The 18,360-nt window shown below is 35.1% G+C and overlaps 1 protein-coding gene across 1 annotated transcript in view; it reads left to right on the forward strand.

Annotated features, from left to right (window-relative positions):
• Positions 1 to 18,360, forward strand: part of DENND1B (DENN domain containing 1B) — a 234,567-nt gene that overhangs the window by 190,307 nt on the left and 25,900 nt on the right. The window contains exons 15-19 of the mRNA XM_083359778.1: positions 2,436 to 2,520; positions 5,725 to 5,765; positions 6,259 to 6,327; positions 13,175 to 13,231; positions 13,969 to 14,079. Coding sequence (XP_083215904.1) covers positions 2,436 to 2,520; positions 5,725 to 5,765; positions 6,259 to 6,327; positions 13,175 to 13,231; positions 13,969 to 14,079 — 363 coding nt within the window. The remainder of the gene's footprint in view (positions 1 to 2,435; positions 2,521 to 5,724; positions 5,766 to 6,258; positions 6,328 to 13,174; positions 13,232 to 13,968; positions 14,080 to 18,360) is intronic.

An 18,360-nucleotide genomic window follows, 5' to 3' on the forward strand; every position in this document is an offset into this window, starting at 1 on the left:
GTTAAAGGTGCTTTATCTCATTCTTGCTGTGAAATAATCCAGTGATCCCTTACTGCGGTCTGACCATGAACCAATCCATTTGGAAAAAGGCCAGGTTAAGGCTGAGGGGTGGGTGAAGGGAGAAGAATGTTAGCTAAGAAGAAGAGGAAATAATCAGTGATAGCATGTCCTTCACTGCTACTGCTGCCTTTATCTAGTCCTCTTAAAAATGTATTCATGGAACAGTTTGTTTCATGTCATCAGTCTATCCATTGACAAGCATCAGATTGTCACTGACAGGCCTGTTTGGATAATCTGTGATAGCATATGACAGTCAGCCAAATAATTAATTTTTATTGGCTCCTGTGTACCATTTCAGTTAACAGTGATTTGGTATTCATGTTGAAAAATGCAATCAGTCAAATAATTTCTTTGTTTATCTCATATTTTGGCTACCTAATCTTGGGAAAAAGTATTAATCCTAAAAATGTCAGTATTTTAGAGGGTTGAAAAAGGTTTTTTTTAGGTTTATGAAAATTTAATGCAAATTGAGAGTTTTTACAATACATTGTTATTTCATTGGGAATTATACTGAGATTTTGATTGCCAATAATTGAAACATGGCAGTTTTAACAAGGTTTCATGATTCTTTTCAGCTTATCTATAGGTTCAAAATTCTCTAGAACTCACAGATGTGAGTGGATGGAGAATTAGAAACTTGCATTTTCTTACATCCATTTTTTTTTTGACACTTCCTTTTTTTGGTGAGATTGAAATTGGCAAACTATGACAAATGCTACCTTCTGTTGATTACAATCATTGTTTAAAATTATTAAACATTGGTTTTAATTTTACAGTGAAGAATAAAAAAGAATTTTATTGTGAGAGGAAAGACATGCATGTAGTGCTTTTATTCTAGTCCTCTCATTTAGTAAACATTTACTTTTTCAGTACATATAAATAGATAAGACTTCATAAACATTTTATAAAAATAAAGCTATAAAAAGTGGGTGACTGTAATCCAGCACTATGTGTAGAAGAAGTTAGTCTTCTGACTAATGAACTTTGTGGAGTATAGAGGAGATTAAAAAAAATAAAAATAAACAATCTCCCCAGTTCCTTCTGTTTTGGGATTGGTTGTATCCATTGTACTAGCCCTTTATGCTCACAAAGTTCTAAATATCTCTTACCAGGCCAAGAAAGCTGGCATCTACTAGTATAAATTTCCAGTCAGTGAACTATACAGAATTTATGAACTGGATTTATATCAGTGTAATTAGAGATTTTCCTAAAAAAAGCATTTGAATGGAAAATTAATTTCTGTAGAATATGATTGGTACAAATTATAAACATTAATTTCTTTGCATGTTTTGTACAGTATAAAATGGTATTTGTGCATTTCCTCCACTTTTGCATTCCATACATGTGTGGAATTCTTATAACAAATAAGGAGATAAAGTTTTTGCTTTGTGAAAAGCACGATGTGGGTGAAAGAAGTTATTTTTTATTTCTTTTCAAGTAATTTTAATCTGATATCCTTTCATTGATAGTAGTTTGTTAACACTTAAGGAAGTTTCAAGCACAATTTGTTGTTATAATTACAAACACTGCTTTGAATCTAAGCTTTAAGAGAGATTGTATAAATTGGTATATAAGCATAGTATGAAAGCTAAGAGTTGTTTAAAGGAAGTACGTTTCTTTCTAATCAATATTAAATAGCTAGAATTGTATGCTATTTGGAGAGATTCAAACAGTGAATTTAGAATAATTCAGTGGTTTAACGGAAAAAATAGAGATTTTAGACATTGGTTTCAAGCTGATAAATTTGAATTTCTTTAGTATGATTTGCTCTCATCAAATATGCTTAGAATGTAAGTGTATCAAAAATGGCACCATATAGTTGCTTTTTCCTTGTTTAAGATTACCATACTGCTCATATATAACCTGTAGGTGGACTTTTTTTTTTCTTAACATACGTTAATATTTTAAAATGTGTCCCACATTTTTAAATGAATACACATATAGGAGTTAAAGCAAATTAGATACCAGTTTGAAGAGTATCATGCCTTTAAAATATGAAGATAATAAATGTTACATTCCAATGTGAGATTAATTAAGATGCAATTAATGTCAAAAATATTTTGCTACAGAACCATTCCGCTATATTATCATGGGGTTCTCCCCCCCCAACTTATTTTGTGAATTCTGGTTCAAAAACTACCACAAGTATTGACTTAAGTTTCAAATCATCCTTCCCCCTACCCAAATTCAGCTTTAAACAGCTATGAAGAATAAAAGAAATAGTGAAGGGTGGATGGGCAAGTGATTACGTGATGAAATGGAAGTAGCTGTGACCTCTCTAAATTTCTAGTACTTTATAGTGCAGCTAATAAAATTACATTTTATACAGTTTTCTTAACAAAGTTATTACAGCTTTGATACACACTTTATTGCAGTTTATTGAAGGTCGACTTGCAAAGCTAAATGCAGGAAAAGGATTCTCTGATATTTTTGAAGAAGAAATCTCATCAGGAAGTGGAGGTAGATATATATATATACTTTTGTACTTCTTGACCAAAGATAGGTTTTGATTAGGGCAGCTAATGAATCCCATGAAATGGTGACATTATTCAAATTTGCACTATTTGAAGTGATAATTCTATAGAAAATATGGTAATTGGTTTCAGCTCAAAGGAAATAGACAGTGAAAATTGTTATATATTTTATATATGAAATATTACAATAAAAGATAAAAAGAATATACTTGTAATTTAAATTTATAGTTGACAAAGTCACAGATTAGTTATAGAAAGCAACATTTTAAAAAAATTCTACCAGAGATTTAAGCATACGAACATCTCATCCTAATTTTAATGTTGCTATGACCACTTTCATATATTGTAATTCAGTTACATCAAATTTTCACTCTAGTGTAATAACAACCCTCTTTTTTAAACTTGCCCTCTTTTCTTCTGACAGAACCTTCCTTTTCTCCATTTTGCACACATGAAGATGATTAGCAGCATCTAAAATCCCAACGCAACTGCATATGTAATAGATTGAATTATGCTTGAACTAGCCTTGCATTAACTGAATTTTGGGTCATATTAAACACGACCTGGTACCAGTTTATAATTCTCTCACTAAATCAAATATCGCATTATTCAAACTTACACTAATCACAATCTATCTGTTCTTTCATGTCTCCTGCATTAATTGAAATAGAGGAAAATGACAATACATTTTACATTGGTTTTTAGCATTGTGCTGACTGTGGATAGAGTTTTTGATTAAATAACTGAAATAGAAATACCATTCAGGTTCCATATTATTAAAACTCCAAAATAAAAGATTTCTTAATGGACCTTTTTAGATGTTTTTTATAGGAGATGAGAAAAATGTATATAAAATATGTATTATATATGCTCTTACTGATATTTTACTAAACAGTTGTTTGTATTTTTACTTCAAATAATTGCAGTTTTCAACATATCAAATATGCCATAGAAGTTAAAGCAACTAATGTGATATTTGAGTAGTTAGAATGAAAAAATAATAATGAATAAAATAAACACTCATTATTCTTATGGATGAGTGGAAATTAGTCTGTGATTGTAATAGTTTTACCTATATGCCTGATGTGAAATTGTTCCTATTAATTAACACCAACTCTCTTAATACCAAAAAGCACAATTGAGGCTTGATTTATAACCCCCTTATTGAATTAAGTGTTTTTTTAAATTTATGTCTCTTTAATTGTACTTCTGTGTGTTCGATATGTATTGCTGTGAAGGTTTCTAACTTCAGCTTCGTAAGATATCATAAACATTTGCATGGCAAATTGATAGAACTGAATATAATGGTTAATTAAAAATGACAGAAGCAGAAAGATTCTTCAGACTTACTTGTTCATCTTCCTTCTCTCAAAATTACATGTTCAGCTTTTTTGCAAGTATCTGCAGTATTAAATGAAAATGCTTCAGTAATTGTATATGACAAGCAGTTTTATACAATAATTAAGGCACCAGGCCAGAAACAGAGACCACAAGTACTAACCTCACTTTAGATATAAAGTCAGCTGGAAGACTTTGGGCTAATAATTTTTCAAGCTTACAAAAAAAGAAACAGCTAACCATTTCCAAAACTCTTACCCAAAAAATAAATAAAAATACAGGAGCTTGTGAAGATACTTTTGAATACACATCCATACATACCCATACCCATTATGCTATTCTCCTTTGGAGAAGCAATGTTGGGATTAGGGTACTTTTACAAACACCAGCAAGTGTCATCACCAGGTGATGACCTATAAAGCCCTAAATGGCTTGGGTCCGGGATATCTGAGGGAACACCTGCTACCGGCATCAAGTTCCCTTCGTCCTGTGCGCTCCCACAGGGAGGGCATCCTCAGGGTGCCACCGGCAAAGGATTGCCGGCGGGCAACACCCAGGGGGAGGGCCCTCTCTGTGGGTGCGCCTGCCCTCTGGAACCAGTTACCCATAGAGCTTAGGACTGCCCCTGATTTTCGTTCGTTCCGCCGGGACCTGAAGACCTGGCTCTTTGAGCTTTCCGGCCAGGACTGAGGATTTTTTAATTTTTTTAACTTATTGTAATTGGGTTTTTAATCAGAGATATACGGGTTTTAGATTTTAATCAAGGAAAATTTAATCTATTTTAACTGCTATTAATTTTTGTATTGTAATGTTGTTTTAATTGCCTTGTGAACCGCCCTGGGTCCTACGGGAGAAGGGCGGTATATAAGTTTAATAAATAAATATATAAATTTCATTAGACAATTCCTCCAAAGCCAGAAGGAACATTAAAATGTTTCAACCTCCAGGACCTGCTAGAATGGCCAACTTTTAATGGCTTTCTTAAAAACCAATCAGGAAGGAGCTTTTTAGATTTCCAGAGGAAATCTGTTCCATAGAAGTGGGTAGTCATTGAGAACAGTCAATTTTATGATCCCTGAAGATGCTAATCCCTGCAGAGAGAGCTCCTCTACCAGGTCTTATTGGAAAGCAGATAGAGTTGCCTGCTCAGATACCAAAGTTTTGACACATGAGAGAATTCCAGCACCCAGACTAGCTTTCAGTGTGGTGTTATATGAGCAAATCAAAATACTTCACTACAAGATGCCTCATTATATTGCTGAGTTTAAGAGGCTTTAGAAGCTGTTATAGAACCCATATCTTCTATGAGAAGCCATTGGCTTGGAATTTATAGCAACTATCATTCCTCATGCTATCTTAAAATTAATAATGGTTTTAAAACTAAACCCACATTTACTTGTCCTGCTAAATTTTAAATTTATTTGCACTGCAAAATAAAAAACAGTGCTATTTTTTATGAAATCCATTTCACCTGACCATTATGAATAGTTTATTAGAGTAATAGTATTGCACACACATTGATTTGCTCTTCTGCCTCCTTGCAAAGTTTTGTTAAACTGTAAGACTGTAGAAAGTGTAGTATTATACTATACCCTGATACAATACATATATATTTGCGTGTATGTGTATTTTTCCAGTCCCTAAATAATTCTAAATTTACCATGTTTTTAAACTTCTGTCATAGCAATAGATTTTGTCAGAGAAAATAATATAGTATGAAGTTCTGTGAAGATAAGAACTGTAGAACTCTTATGTTCATTATGAACATGAATTTAATGTACAATGAAGATTATGCATAAAAGTCTAGCAAAAATGGTTCTAACTTTTGTTTCCCTTTAATTTACATTTTTAGGAAATTTAAGAACATACCATCAGTGGATGCATACTGTGAAGGTATGACAACATGTCAGGAGACTGGAATATATCTTGCAATGCAAAAAGTGTCATCATGTGAATGTAATCTTATTTAGAAATGTGCGGAAAAAATGCTCAGAATTTGTGCAGTATATACAAGTGTATACATGCAGTAATCAGTGCAAATCTCTCATGCAAAACACCTATTTATGTAATCAGAACATTATGAAAGACAATTTCCTGGTGGATTGTGCCCTACACAAGTACATTACAGTACACTGATAAGTGTGTCAGCCATAGAGATGATGTATTGTAAACTCTGGGAGGTAGTAGACAAAGCTAGACAAAAGGCAGCTGTAGAAATCTTTAAAGTGGCATATTTGGGGTCATGCTAAGGGTTGTAATTTAAGTTAACCAGAAGTGTGGATTTTCCTTTAAAAACTAAAGTTGTTATTTAAATTGAGAATCAAACTATGTTCTGCATACATCAGAACCTCTGTGTTTATGAGTGTATATGTATATTGGATTTCAGAAAGGAGGAGCCTTGATCAACACAGCAGTGAACAAAGCTACTCCAGCTGTGAAAACAGCATACCAATATGTAAGAGCCGTTTCTTTTCCTTGTTTCACTTTTGCAGATCTGGGTGTACAGGTAGTCCTGGACTTACAACCACAATTGAGTCCTATATTTCCATTGCTAAGCAAGACAGTTGTTAAGTGCATTTTGCCCCCATTTTACAACATTTCTTGTCACAGTTGTTAAGTGAATCACTGCTGTTGTTAAGTTGGTAACGAGGTTGTTAGTGAATCTGGCTTCCCCGTTGACTTTGCTTGTCAGAAGGTCACAAAAGGTGGTCACGTGACCCCGGCACACTGCAACTGTCATAAATATAGGCCAGTTACCAAGTGTCCAAATTTTGATCATGTGACCATGATGACACAGCAGTGGTCGTAAGTGTGAAAAATAGTCATGAGTCGCTTTTTTCAGTGCCATTGTAACTTCGAATGGTCTCTAAATGCATGGTTGTAAGTTGGGGACTATCTCTATTCTTTCTTTCAAGGTGCTATAAAATACTTGCTCTATGTTATACTAAACTGTTGTTTGTTTTAACCATAATTTGAACAATTTATAGTGGCCTAGTTTATGCATAACATGAAGTTATAACCATGGTTTACAATTCTCAGTGAAGAGTTCAAATCACTGAAAGCAAAATCAAACACATTAAGTTTAGTGAGAGTCGTGTCAGTCTACTCATTATGTCATATACAGTACTTGTTTGCAGAATCACCCATACAGTGACTGAATCTAGAGGTGAAACTCCTTCACTTCTCTAGTTCTTTATACTGAAATTCTCCTCTCTTCTGCCTAGGAATTGTTGCAGTAGTAGTACAATAACAATACAATAGAATAGAATACAATAACACTAAAATAATAATACTTTAACAGTTAAAATTATCTCAAAACATCCAACAGTACCATAATTTGTGCCAGTATCAGGTTCTGGTTTAAAGTCTTCACCTTGAAAAGAGCAGCATTTTAAAGGCTTTTTTAAACTTTAAGTCATCTGACTCCTAAGTGGTTAGGGGGAAATTGACTTCAAAGATGGGTTAGGTTTATACATTCCAAACACCATGGTGATAAAATGAAGGATTTTGCAGTAGCAGTGTTACTGATTTGATCCATGCACATATGAAATTTCCATGAGGGAGACTGGCATATCTATTTTTATTTTCATAATGGACCAAGGTAAAAAAAAATTCTGTGAGGAAAATGTAAGATGCTCTGGAAGTATCTAGGGATCATCCTAGAGGGAGTCAGCAGTTGTACCACAATAGAAGTAACTTCAGTCCTGCCATTTTGGACGTTTAAAATCCCAGATCCTCTGTTTAAGTTCAATCAAGGCCTTATCTGGGTCAAGATATTATATAACCAGGACATAACAGTCACAATTAGCGAAGTCAAAGTCAGTTAACTTTGTCATGGATCAGGTAAATCTACTTAGTAGAGTAAGGTGAACTAAGATGCTTTCCTGAAAAACACTGAAATTTTAGGTGGGCCTCAGGAGAGTCACAGCCAAACTAACCAAGTTAGGGCATTTGAAGTTGAGCAAGAATTTAGCTCCTAAAAATTAAATTAAATTAAAAATTAAACTGGATAGCTTCCAAAGTCAAAGCATCCTTAACAAATACACAGCTGGGCATCACAGCTGGGTACCAAGCCCCTTGGATCTATTTAATTTAATTTCTTCAGGGATGTAATTATTGCTTTCATGGCTTACAGATTTTAAGGATCACATTGAACGCAATTTGGGCTCTTATATAGAGCTCAGTTGTTTATTGCAGCAGGTGGAAGTTTGAAAATGGATACCTAGATAGTTGAAGTCCTTTATCTGGTTAACTGGTTTTTTAAATTCTCCATCTGATCAGGAATTTTAAAGTACTTTCTAAAGAAATGTAAAATTTTTAAATAGTTTTATTTATCTAAACTAAATAGTTTTATTTACTTTTAAATAATTAATTAAATTAAAAATAATTAAATAATTAATTTCAAGACATTCTCTAGAGCAGTAGAACACTAAAGGAACTTGGCAACTGCCTAGGCCCACTTAACTTACAGATAAAATAACTACATTATCTACATAAAGAAACAGAGATACCTTAAATAGCTAGAGTTGTAGAATAAGTTCTAGCTTAGAAAGGGTCACAATAGTACCATTAATATAGAAATTAAACCTACAAGAATACATCCTTGTTTATCTCCTTTAAAAAGTAGGGATAATGTGGATGGGTCATTGTAACTGCCACTAATTTCTGTAATTGTATTTTAATATAACAAAATTATCAGCCTGGATAGTAGTCAATGGGTGTTATAACTAATTTCTTCTAAAATCTCCAATGGGAACAGAATCTCAATCAAAGCAATATAAGTGTTGTGACTCAGGGCCAGCCTGTGGGTCCGACAGCCGGCTCCGACGTATCGGAGGACTCAGATGAGGGGGAGGAGGGAGACGAACCGGCTGATGATGGTTTGGAGGCTTTGCAGAGTCCTCAGCCGGGGACCTCTTCTCAGCTGCGTGAGCCCGAGAGCGCGGAGGATGATGACCCACAGCTGGCCCTGTTCAAGGACGCCCGACGCAGGAGGCAGTCGAGCAGGAACAAACAAAGAAAGGCTATGGGACTCCTCGGGAGGAGGCACAGGGAGACCACGCCCTGAGCTCTCTATAAAAGGAGTGTTTGGGGAGGGGCTGGTTGCTGAAAGCAACTTTTCCGCTTGAGAAGACAAGCTCTAGTGTTTTTGTTAACTGCGTAATTAAATCTTGGCAGAAGCCTTTTAGCCTTGGACGCTCTCCAGTCTCTTCTTTCTGATAAGAGGTTTGTTAGAAGAGGGCTGGTTCAGAACAATAAGGATGCTAAATGGTGTAGAACTGCACATTGATCCATACTGAAATGTCTTGATCTGAAACCTGCCTATTCTGGGGGCAAGATGTTTTTCAGGTTTATTCAGTCTAAAAGTTTATAGTAGAGAAATCTAGCATAACAATTGCCAATTATTGGCAAAAGGCTGATTGACTACGTGTTGACAGGATTGTGTCTATCATCTTCCATATATATGTTTGGGGCCTAGCAAGGTATTCTAAAATACTTAACAAACACTTAACACATATCTCCCTTGCCTCTCAGCTAACAAAGCGAGAAAGAGCCTGTGGCCTAGAGGTTAGAACAATTGCGTAATGTGCAATCGGCCCAGGTTCGAATCTCAGAAGGGTATGGCTGACTGATGAGAACAAATGAGTTTGAAATGGCCATATTAGTCTCCCTTTAATTCTTTGTTAGCAATCCCCCCCAAAAAAATTACACACACACACACACACACACACACACACACACACGCACACACAGGGAGTGACAGAGTTCACCCACCTCTTGGGAACTAATAGTGAGTTGTTAATAGCAGTGAACAAAATAAGCCTATCAGTTAGGATATTATTATTCTCAATAATTTTAAGAGAGCATATCTCTTTACCTTATGGTTTACCAAATAAATTAATTTTTGAATTTATGTTTGTAAAATTGAGGGTCAGTCAGGAGTGGATCAGATAGTAGACCTATTAAAATTACATGAAATGGACCTCTCATTAAATCATGAACATATTTGGTTCCTAGGAAGATTATGTTGTTCACTAAACCTGGATTTAACTGACAAGCAAGAAGACATTAGAACAGAATTATCTTTATTTTGTACTGTTTGTTGAAACCTAGGCTAATTCACTAGTGAGTGACTTGTGTTTTCTCTTTCAAATATTCCTTTTGTACTCTTTGATGAATAAATGTTTCTCGGAAGGAAGAATCATTACAGATTTGAGTATTTTGGTAAATTGAAATTACCATGCTTTGGCTAAGGCTTAGTTTTTGTCAGACCAAAGTTTGGAATATTGATTTGAGTTTGATGAAAGGGAATTTGATTTGCAGTTAAATGATCCAGTACAGAGTTCATGATTTGCAAGAAACATTTTTAAATTAATAATTTTATTATGCCAATAATGGCTTCAAAGGATTGGCTAGGTATTAGTCATCAAATTGCAGAGCTATGACTAATAATTTAATGGACCACACAAAATGAGAGTATTTGTTGAATGAGGGATCAGTGTGAATTTGTGAACATTAACAAATAACTAAGATTTCTTGTGTATATTGCCTAAAGATGTGCACCAGCAGTTTGATTTCTAAGGTTCACACTATTTACCACACTATTCTGAACTTAAATCAGAGTGTGGTGAACCTGAACATTATTCAGTGAGTTTATCTTGTGAGTACTGTAGTAATATCCAACTTCATCCCTGAGGTTGTTCCAGATGGATATAATCTGGATACTTAACACCAAAGAGCTATCTAATTGGTGAATTTAAACCATGGTCTCCCTGATGCTATTCTAACATTTTAATCAGTACATCACACTACAACCAGTTTCCTTAATATATGAAAATTTAGTGTTGGGAAGATGCTGTGGGTGAAGAAACACTGAGAACCAAAACCAGTTAGATGTGTTAAAATCGCTTCCTGGTCCTTTGAGCTTCAATCATAAATTTTTAATTTTTTTTTAATTTTAATCCCATTTATATCCCGCCCTTCTCCGAAGACTCAGGGCGGCTTACAATTTAAGCACAAACCAATTTGCTTAGCAATAGCCTTCATTCTATGTATATGCCTGCTTATTAGGGCTTTTGGGGGGGGGGGCCCAGCGGCATTATTACAAAGTCAGCTTATTGCCCCCAACAATCTGGGTCCTCATTTTACCTACCTCGGAAGGATGGAAGGCTGAGTCAACCTTGAGCCTGGTGGGACACGAACCTGCACTAATTGCAGGCAGCTGGTGTTACTTAAGGAGGCATTAGCCCACTGCGCCACCAAGGCTCCTAAATCGATTCCTTATTTTCATTTTCAAAGAGAATTTTTAAATTTACATCATTCAAAATCACACTGAGGCCATATTTCAGGTAAATACATTCAAAGTACTGTGAATGCATGTGTTCATTTATAACATATACAGTTCTTTAATGGAATGGTAAAAAAATAGCTCTTTTTTCACCACTGGGTTTCTATTTGGTCATTATAATCTTGTAACGATGAATCTATTCCTGTATTCACTTCTGAATTTAATTTTTTAAGAGAATCCTTAAAAAATTGCCTATGTACTGTCCCATTGGTACCATTTTCTGGGCATTAAAATTAATTAAATTAATTTTAATTAATTAAGGGACATCTTAGTTTTCAGTTTCCATCTTGGTGTCCTGTCATGACTTTGCAGAAATGTGAATAGTTAAAACAATGGCTTCAAAGACATACTGTCCAGATGCCAGTGGAAAATCAAGTATGGTGATTATCATAGTATTCTCATTAGGCAATTAGTCATGAAGGTTGCCTTGTATATACACCAACTAAGCATAAATACATACCATACATACATACATGTATATTTACTTCTCACAGAATACTGGAGTCAAGCAACATCTGTATATTTAATATGCACTTGCTGGAGAAAAATTCATGTTTTTTATTGGGATACATTCAATCTGTACACTATACTGTTGAAATTTAAGTTAGTTTGCTGAAAACAATGAAGTTTAGAGACACCCATTTATAGCTGAGTGTGCAGTTAGAGCAGCGGCTCCCAACCTTTTCTATACCTTGCACCCCTAAAACGCTTCTGATATATTCTCACACCCCTTACAAAAGTTTGAAATAACAGCAACTAATTATGCATATACACTATAATTTTGAAAATCCAAGTTTTCATACCTCTTGGGTGCAAAATTTAGGGAACCCCTGAATTATAGGATATAATTATCTGCAGTGCATACATGCAAACGTTATTAAAATATCAAATATGGCTCACATAAGGTAGTCTTTTAATCCATTCCCCTGTCCCTCCCACCCATTTTTTTTTCCTTTACATGCTACAAGGAATATGAATTGGCAAAGAAAACAGCTTAGCATTGCACAGTTTAGGGGAATTTGGAGAGTGCAGGGGCTTGGTGAGAACAATACAATGGGGCTAAAATTCATGTTTGAGTCATAGGCTGCTGGTTGTTTTTCCTGTATAGTTCATCCTAAGTTAGATTTGTATTTAGGTGCATTTTCTATTTAGATTAGGTCCTAAGGAGAGTAGTTCGCAAATATAAAGAACACTTCATAATCTCCTAAGTAACAGACATGTTGGAAACATGTTATCTATAATTTGGCTTTTAGTTTGAATAGAAAAATAGCCACCTATTATAGTTGTTTGAAGAATAGGGTGCAAGAATTTGAAGTTGAATGATAAAGTGAATTGAAATACTATTTGTTCCTCTTTAAAGTTAGAATTGCCTCTGAAAGAAAAACCACATTTCTTTACAATTATTTTGCTTCTACAGTGATTATTTCACCTGTTTTAAAAAGCAAACTATAACTGTCATTTTTATTCAGGCTGATGTGAAGAGGTGGCATGAAACTTTAGTGTAAATCTAATAATAGTAACTATGAAAAACACAACACTGACATGGCTCTGCATATAAAAAGCGCTAGACTGGAATATTACTGCCTGAGGTTTTTTTTCCTATTCAACTTGTGGCCAATCTAAGAGTTTATTTCTGCCGATACACCATTTCATAAGAATGCTACATTAAGGAAATACCAATTTAACTAGAGTGTTTTGATAACACAATTATGCCTATGCCACAATCCATTTCTTAATGCACATCTTATTAGCAATTAATACACACCTTATTGCACACCTAATGTAAACCTTGTTAGCAATCCTGTATGAAATTAACAAAACAATTTCTTTTTGATATACCAAACAATGCGAAAGTTTTAATTTTAAATTCTATGTTACTTCATCTAGGGCAGTATCAAACCATTGTTTTGCAGATTCAGTTAGTTTTTTCCCCCATTCCTTTTCTTTCCCCCAGGCAAAAAATCATGCAAAACAGGGAATAAAAGAGGTGAAGAGTAAGTTGAAACACAAGGTATGTGGCAAAATTTGTACTTTCTTACCTTGTTTCTTGCTTCAGTTTGAAGTATATACCTTATGAATCCCACAAGATTTGTGTTTTTAATGACTTTTGAAATATGCTTAGCCCTTTGTTCAACAATGCATTTTTTATAACAAGCCCTCTGGCAACTCTCTGTCATTCTGTGCATCTACTTGAATAATCTCTTTATTGTTTGCATATTTATCATGAAAAAAACTGAAGTCTTCAAAGATCTATAACAGGATGTATGTTTTCATAAAGCTGATTACTTTGATGTCACAATTGAAGCATTTGCTTCTGGCTGAGAATTTAAGGCAAGTGACTTTTACCAGAGAAATATAATTCAGCAGGAATAGTTGTCTGTTTAGGTTTCCTTGGTTCAGTAAATGGCAGCATTATTTTAGCATCCTAAACCTTCTGAGAGTATCATTTAAAAGTATGGGAGGCATCGTATCAAGACTTCATATATTCAGTGTATTGTATGTTCAGTATTCATTTTTAAATCAAGCAGTTTGAGCACTATTTCGCTTTCTCCTCAGGTGTCAAGGCTCAAATATATGAAAGGAATTTTGTTTTATTTGATAGCTTCATCATATTTAAAAATTATATTGTAGTTGTTACTCCAGCATTTAAATCTTTCAGGTGGCAAAATTTTTAATGGTGTGTATGTGTTTAACTAGATATAAAAATGTGTAGTCACAAAAGTTTTTCAGTCTTAATTTTCTCTATAGGAAAGAGAAGATGGCTATGGAATTTGTAGCTCAGGTTTTGCACAATATGCTCCATTCTGTACCGTTCCTAATTCTCCAAGAGAGAACACAGAAAAAAGGCGACTTGCACAGGTAATTAAAAATGTTCTCCCTTTGGATGTTATTAACAAACAAGGTATTTGTTAATCAGGATGGGGAATACACAGCAGTAATAAGCATTATGAACCCTCTATTGATCCTTGTTCCCTGACCCCTGCTTTTAAAACATACAATGGAAAGCTAGTTTTCTCCAATGGAAAGCATGTATTAGCATTATTTTTATTTACAAGAATGTATCTGGGCTCATATGAGTCAAATAAACAGGTCTAGAAAATAAAAACAATGGATAGTTACTTTTAAAATTTGTCTACAAGCTCCAAGTAGACAAAAGTAACAGAGATGTTATAAAGCATAGTTGGAAACCCTCTCACCTGTTTTCTTCTGTTAATGCATTTAAAAATAAATAAACTACTCTTTTGTAGCCATTGAGAAATGTTCTCAAAATTGCAAATCTGCCCAGTGGTCCACAAAAGGTTGCTTATCTCTCTCTCTCTCTCTCTCTCTCTCTCTCTCTCTCTCTCTCTCTCTCTCTCTCTCTCTCTCTCTCTCTCTCTCTCTCTCTCCCTCCCTCCCTCCCTCCCTCCCTCCCTCCCTCCCTCTCTCCTCTCTCTCTCTCCTCTCTCTCTCTCTCTCTCTCTCTCTCTCTCTCTCTCTCTCTCACACACACACACACACACACACACAAACACACACACAGTAATTAGTACCCTACCTTCCTCAAATATATCCAAGCTGGCACTTCATCTTATGAATAAAGGTGAATCATTAATTGTTTAGTAATGGAGTTGGCTTTCAGAGTTGGGCAGCATGTAAATGCAAATAAATAAACTGCAATGAAAATGTAATTACCTAAATACTGTGTGCTTTTAAAGAAGTGTTTCCTCAGTAAAGGCTAGAATTGTATTGGACTAGGATGTGGAAGGCTCATCTCTCTCTCTATAGATAGATAGATAGATAGATAGATAGATAGATAGATAGATAGAGATAGAGATATTATATAAATTACCGGTATATATATATATATATATATATATATATATATATATATATATATATATATATATATATATATATATATATATATATGTATCTGTGTCTGTATATATATATATATATATATATATATATATATATATATATATATATATGCAAATTATTCAAATTGCTAATAAAGAAGAATTTGGGAGGCTAAGATGATCATTTCGAACTCATTTATGTTCTCATCAGTTAGTCATACCCTTTATCTGAGATTCGATCTGAGCTGTCATAAGTTGACTAGTTCCTGTGGATATAAGCCCTGAGCCGGGCCAAAACAGGAATGAAAGAGTTAATTAGCAAGGTCCATTCAAAAAGCCTTGACAAATACTTAAACATACATTTGCCTTGCCTTCCAGCTAATATAAGAGAGAAAGAACCCCGTGGCTCAGGAGGTTAAAACACTGCCTGATATACAATCAGCCCGGGTTCGAATCTCAGATAAAGGGTATGACTAACTGATGAGAACATAAATGAGTTCGAAATGATCATCTTAGCGTCCCAAATTCTTTATTAGCAATTTGAATAATTTGCACAAATAATGAGCTGTCATAAGTTGACTAGTTCCTGTGGATATAAGCCCTGAGCCGGGCCAAAACAGGAATGAAAGAGTTAATTAGCAAGGTCCATTCAAAAAGCCTTGACAAATACTTAAACATACATTTGCCTTGCCTTCCAGCTAATATAAGAAAGAAAGAACCCCGTGGCTCAGGAGGTTAAAACACTGCCTGATATACAATCAGCCCGGGTTCGAATCTCAGATAAAGGGTATGACTAACTGATGAGAACATAAATGAGTTCGAAATGATCATCTTAGCGTCCCAAATTCTTTATTAGCAATTTGAATAATTTGCACAAATAATGAGCTGTCATAAGTTGACTAGTTCCTGTGGATATAAGCCCTGAGCCGGGCCAAAACAGGAATGAAAGAGTTAATTAGCAAGGTCCATTCAAAAAGCCTTGACAAATACTTAAACATATATATATATATATATATATATATATATATATATATATATATGTGTGTGTGTGTGTGTGTGTGTGTGTGTGTGTGTGTGTGTGTGTCTGTCTGTGTGTGTGTGTGTGTGTGTGTGTGTGTATGTATATATGTATATATCATGAGCATGGGATTAGGTTCAGTGACATGTAGAGCAAAATGCTTCCAGAATAAGATGGGCTGAGATGGGTGGGTTGTGAGCAATATATAGATATGCAATATATACTACACAAACACACACACACACACACACACACACACACACACGTATGTATGTATGTGTATGTGTATATATATGTATAATATATATGTGTGTGTATGTATAGATAGAGAAAGTGAGTATATGCTAGATCCTATATAAAAACCACTCAGATATTAATGACTGGCTAATGATCAATAGATTGTACTGCTAAAGTAATGACCTGTGCTAATAGATCTCAAAGGGACGCGGTGGCTCAGTGGGTTAGGACGCTGAGCTTGTTGTCGATCAGAAGGTCGGCAGTTTGGCGGGTCGAATCCCGAGTGCCGCGTAGCAGAGTGAGCACCTGTTACTCATCCCAGCTTCTGCCAACCTAGCAGTTCGAAAGCAGGTAAAAATGCAAGTAGAAAAATAGGGACCACTCCGGTGGGAAGGTAACAGCGTTCCGTGCACCTTTGGTGTCTAGTCATGCCGGCCACATGACCACGGAGATGTCCTCGGACAAGTGCTGGCTCTTTGGCTTTGAAACGGAGATGAGCACCGGCCCCTAGAGTTGGAAACGACTAGCATGCATGTGCAGGGGAACCTTTACCTTTACCTAATATATCTCAAATAACATTGGTGAGCTTGAATTCCTTGATAGGGATTTTGTATTGAAAAGTGAAGTCTGGAAATCTTCAGTAGCCAGTTAAATGGTCTGCGTATTCTATTGCATATATCAATTACTAATTAATATATTTGTGTCACTTATGCTAATATTGAATTCTATTCAGCCACACTTTAATAGTTCTACTGCAAAATTTACCTATGTAGATTCTATACAGGTACATACGTTTTTCAATGTAGTCCTGGCTCTTCAATTGGATTTTAAGGCACAGTATTTCTCCCTTTATATTTGTTCAAATTAAAAAAGATATTAGTAATTTAGGGCTGGTATGTTGCCCTTATAAAACAGTGCATAAAAATCAAACTCATCCTCCTGCTGGAAGATTGTATTGATGCTGTTTTTCACATTGTCATTAGTAATATTGTTGTTTTCTAGAGCTGAATATGAATATGCTTTCTACCCCAACAAATAATAGTTTATATGCCAGTCTGCTAATTAGTTTGGTTATTTCCTATTTTTTTGATGAGGTTTAAATAAATGTCAAGGGTACAGACATGGAGATCTCCCAATTAGGGTTTGCATTTGTAAAGCCCAGCCCCTTTGCTTTTGTTTGAAGATGACAGTTCCAACTGCAGCGTCAGTCTAACAGGGCTCATGGGAGAGGGTACTTCACTGCTTTTATTGAAAACAAGGCTAGTTTGGCCCAGTGAGAATATTGGCATTGGTCAGAGTGCAGATCAGTTGTTAACAATGAATATTTACTAATCTCTGTCACAGCCAAGATCAACTGCTTTTCCCCCCCTTTCATTTCACCCATTCAGTGCTAGAGCTCAAAAATCAGTGCATTAAAATATGCATAGATTTTACACATGCACATAAAATAGGTATAAATAACTGTATTGCCAAGGGTTTCATTGTACTAATTTCTCCATTGTACGTACACCAGATTGCTTTTGTGTGCAACAGGGAAGAGATCCCACACCATGACAGCACAACTGATCTTCACCTAAGAGATTCTGAAAAGAATTGTTCTATTTCTGTAAGACATGTGCCAGCCTCCTCAAAGCTATTCTAGTCTATTTGGTTATGGGTGTGCAGAGGCGGGAGAGAGAGAATAAGAAGGAAGAGCTTAACTGCATTGCAAGTCAAAATTAACAGATGGATTGCCCTAAGCAAGGGAAAAGCCACCACTACAAAATCTAGTGAAAGCGGCAGGCTGAGGCTTTTTATTATTAATCCTTATTAAAATCTTGACGTGTATTTTACAGTTAACCCTTTCATCCCTTCATGGTTAAATAATATTTCCTCTCGCCTTCGCATTAACTTAGATTAAACACAATACTTTTTTAAAAAAGGAAAGAGAAAGCAAATTGCAGAATGTTTTACATGTCAACAGTTTTCTCCCACTTTGCCTTTCCTTCCTTTTAATTTTTACCTTCCTTTTTTAATTCATTCTGTAGAAATGCCTTAGACTGT

This window comes from Vipera ursinii (assembly GCF_947247035.1).
Source record: "Vipera ursinii genome assembly, chromosome: 3".
NCBI lineage: Eukaryota > Metazoa > Chordata > Lepidosauria > Squamata > Viperidae > Vipera > Vipera ursinii.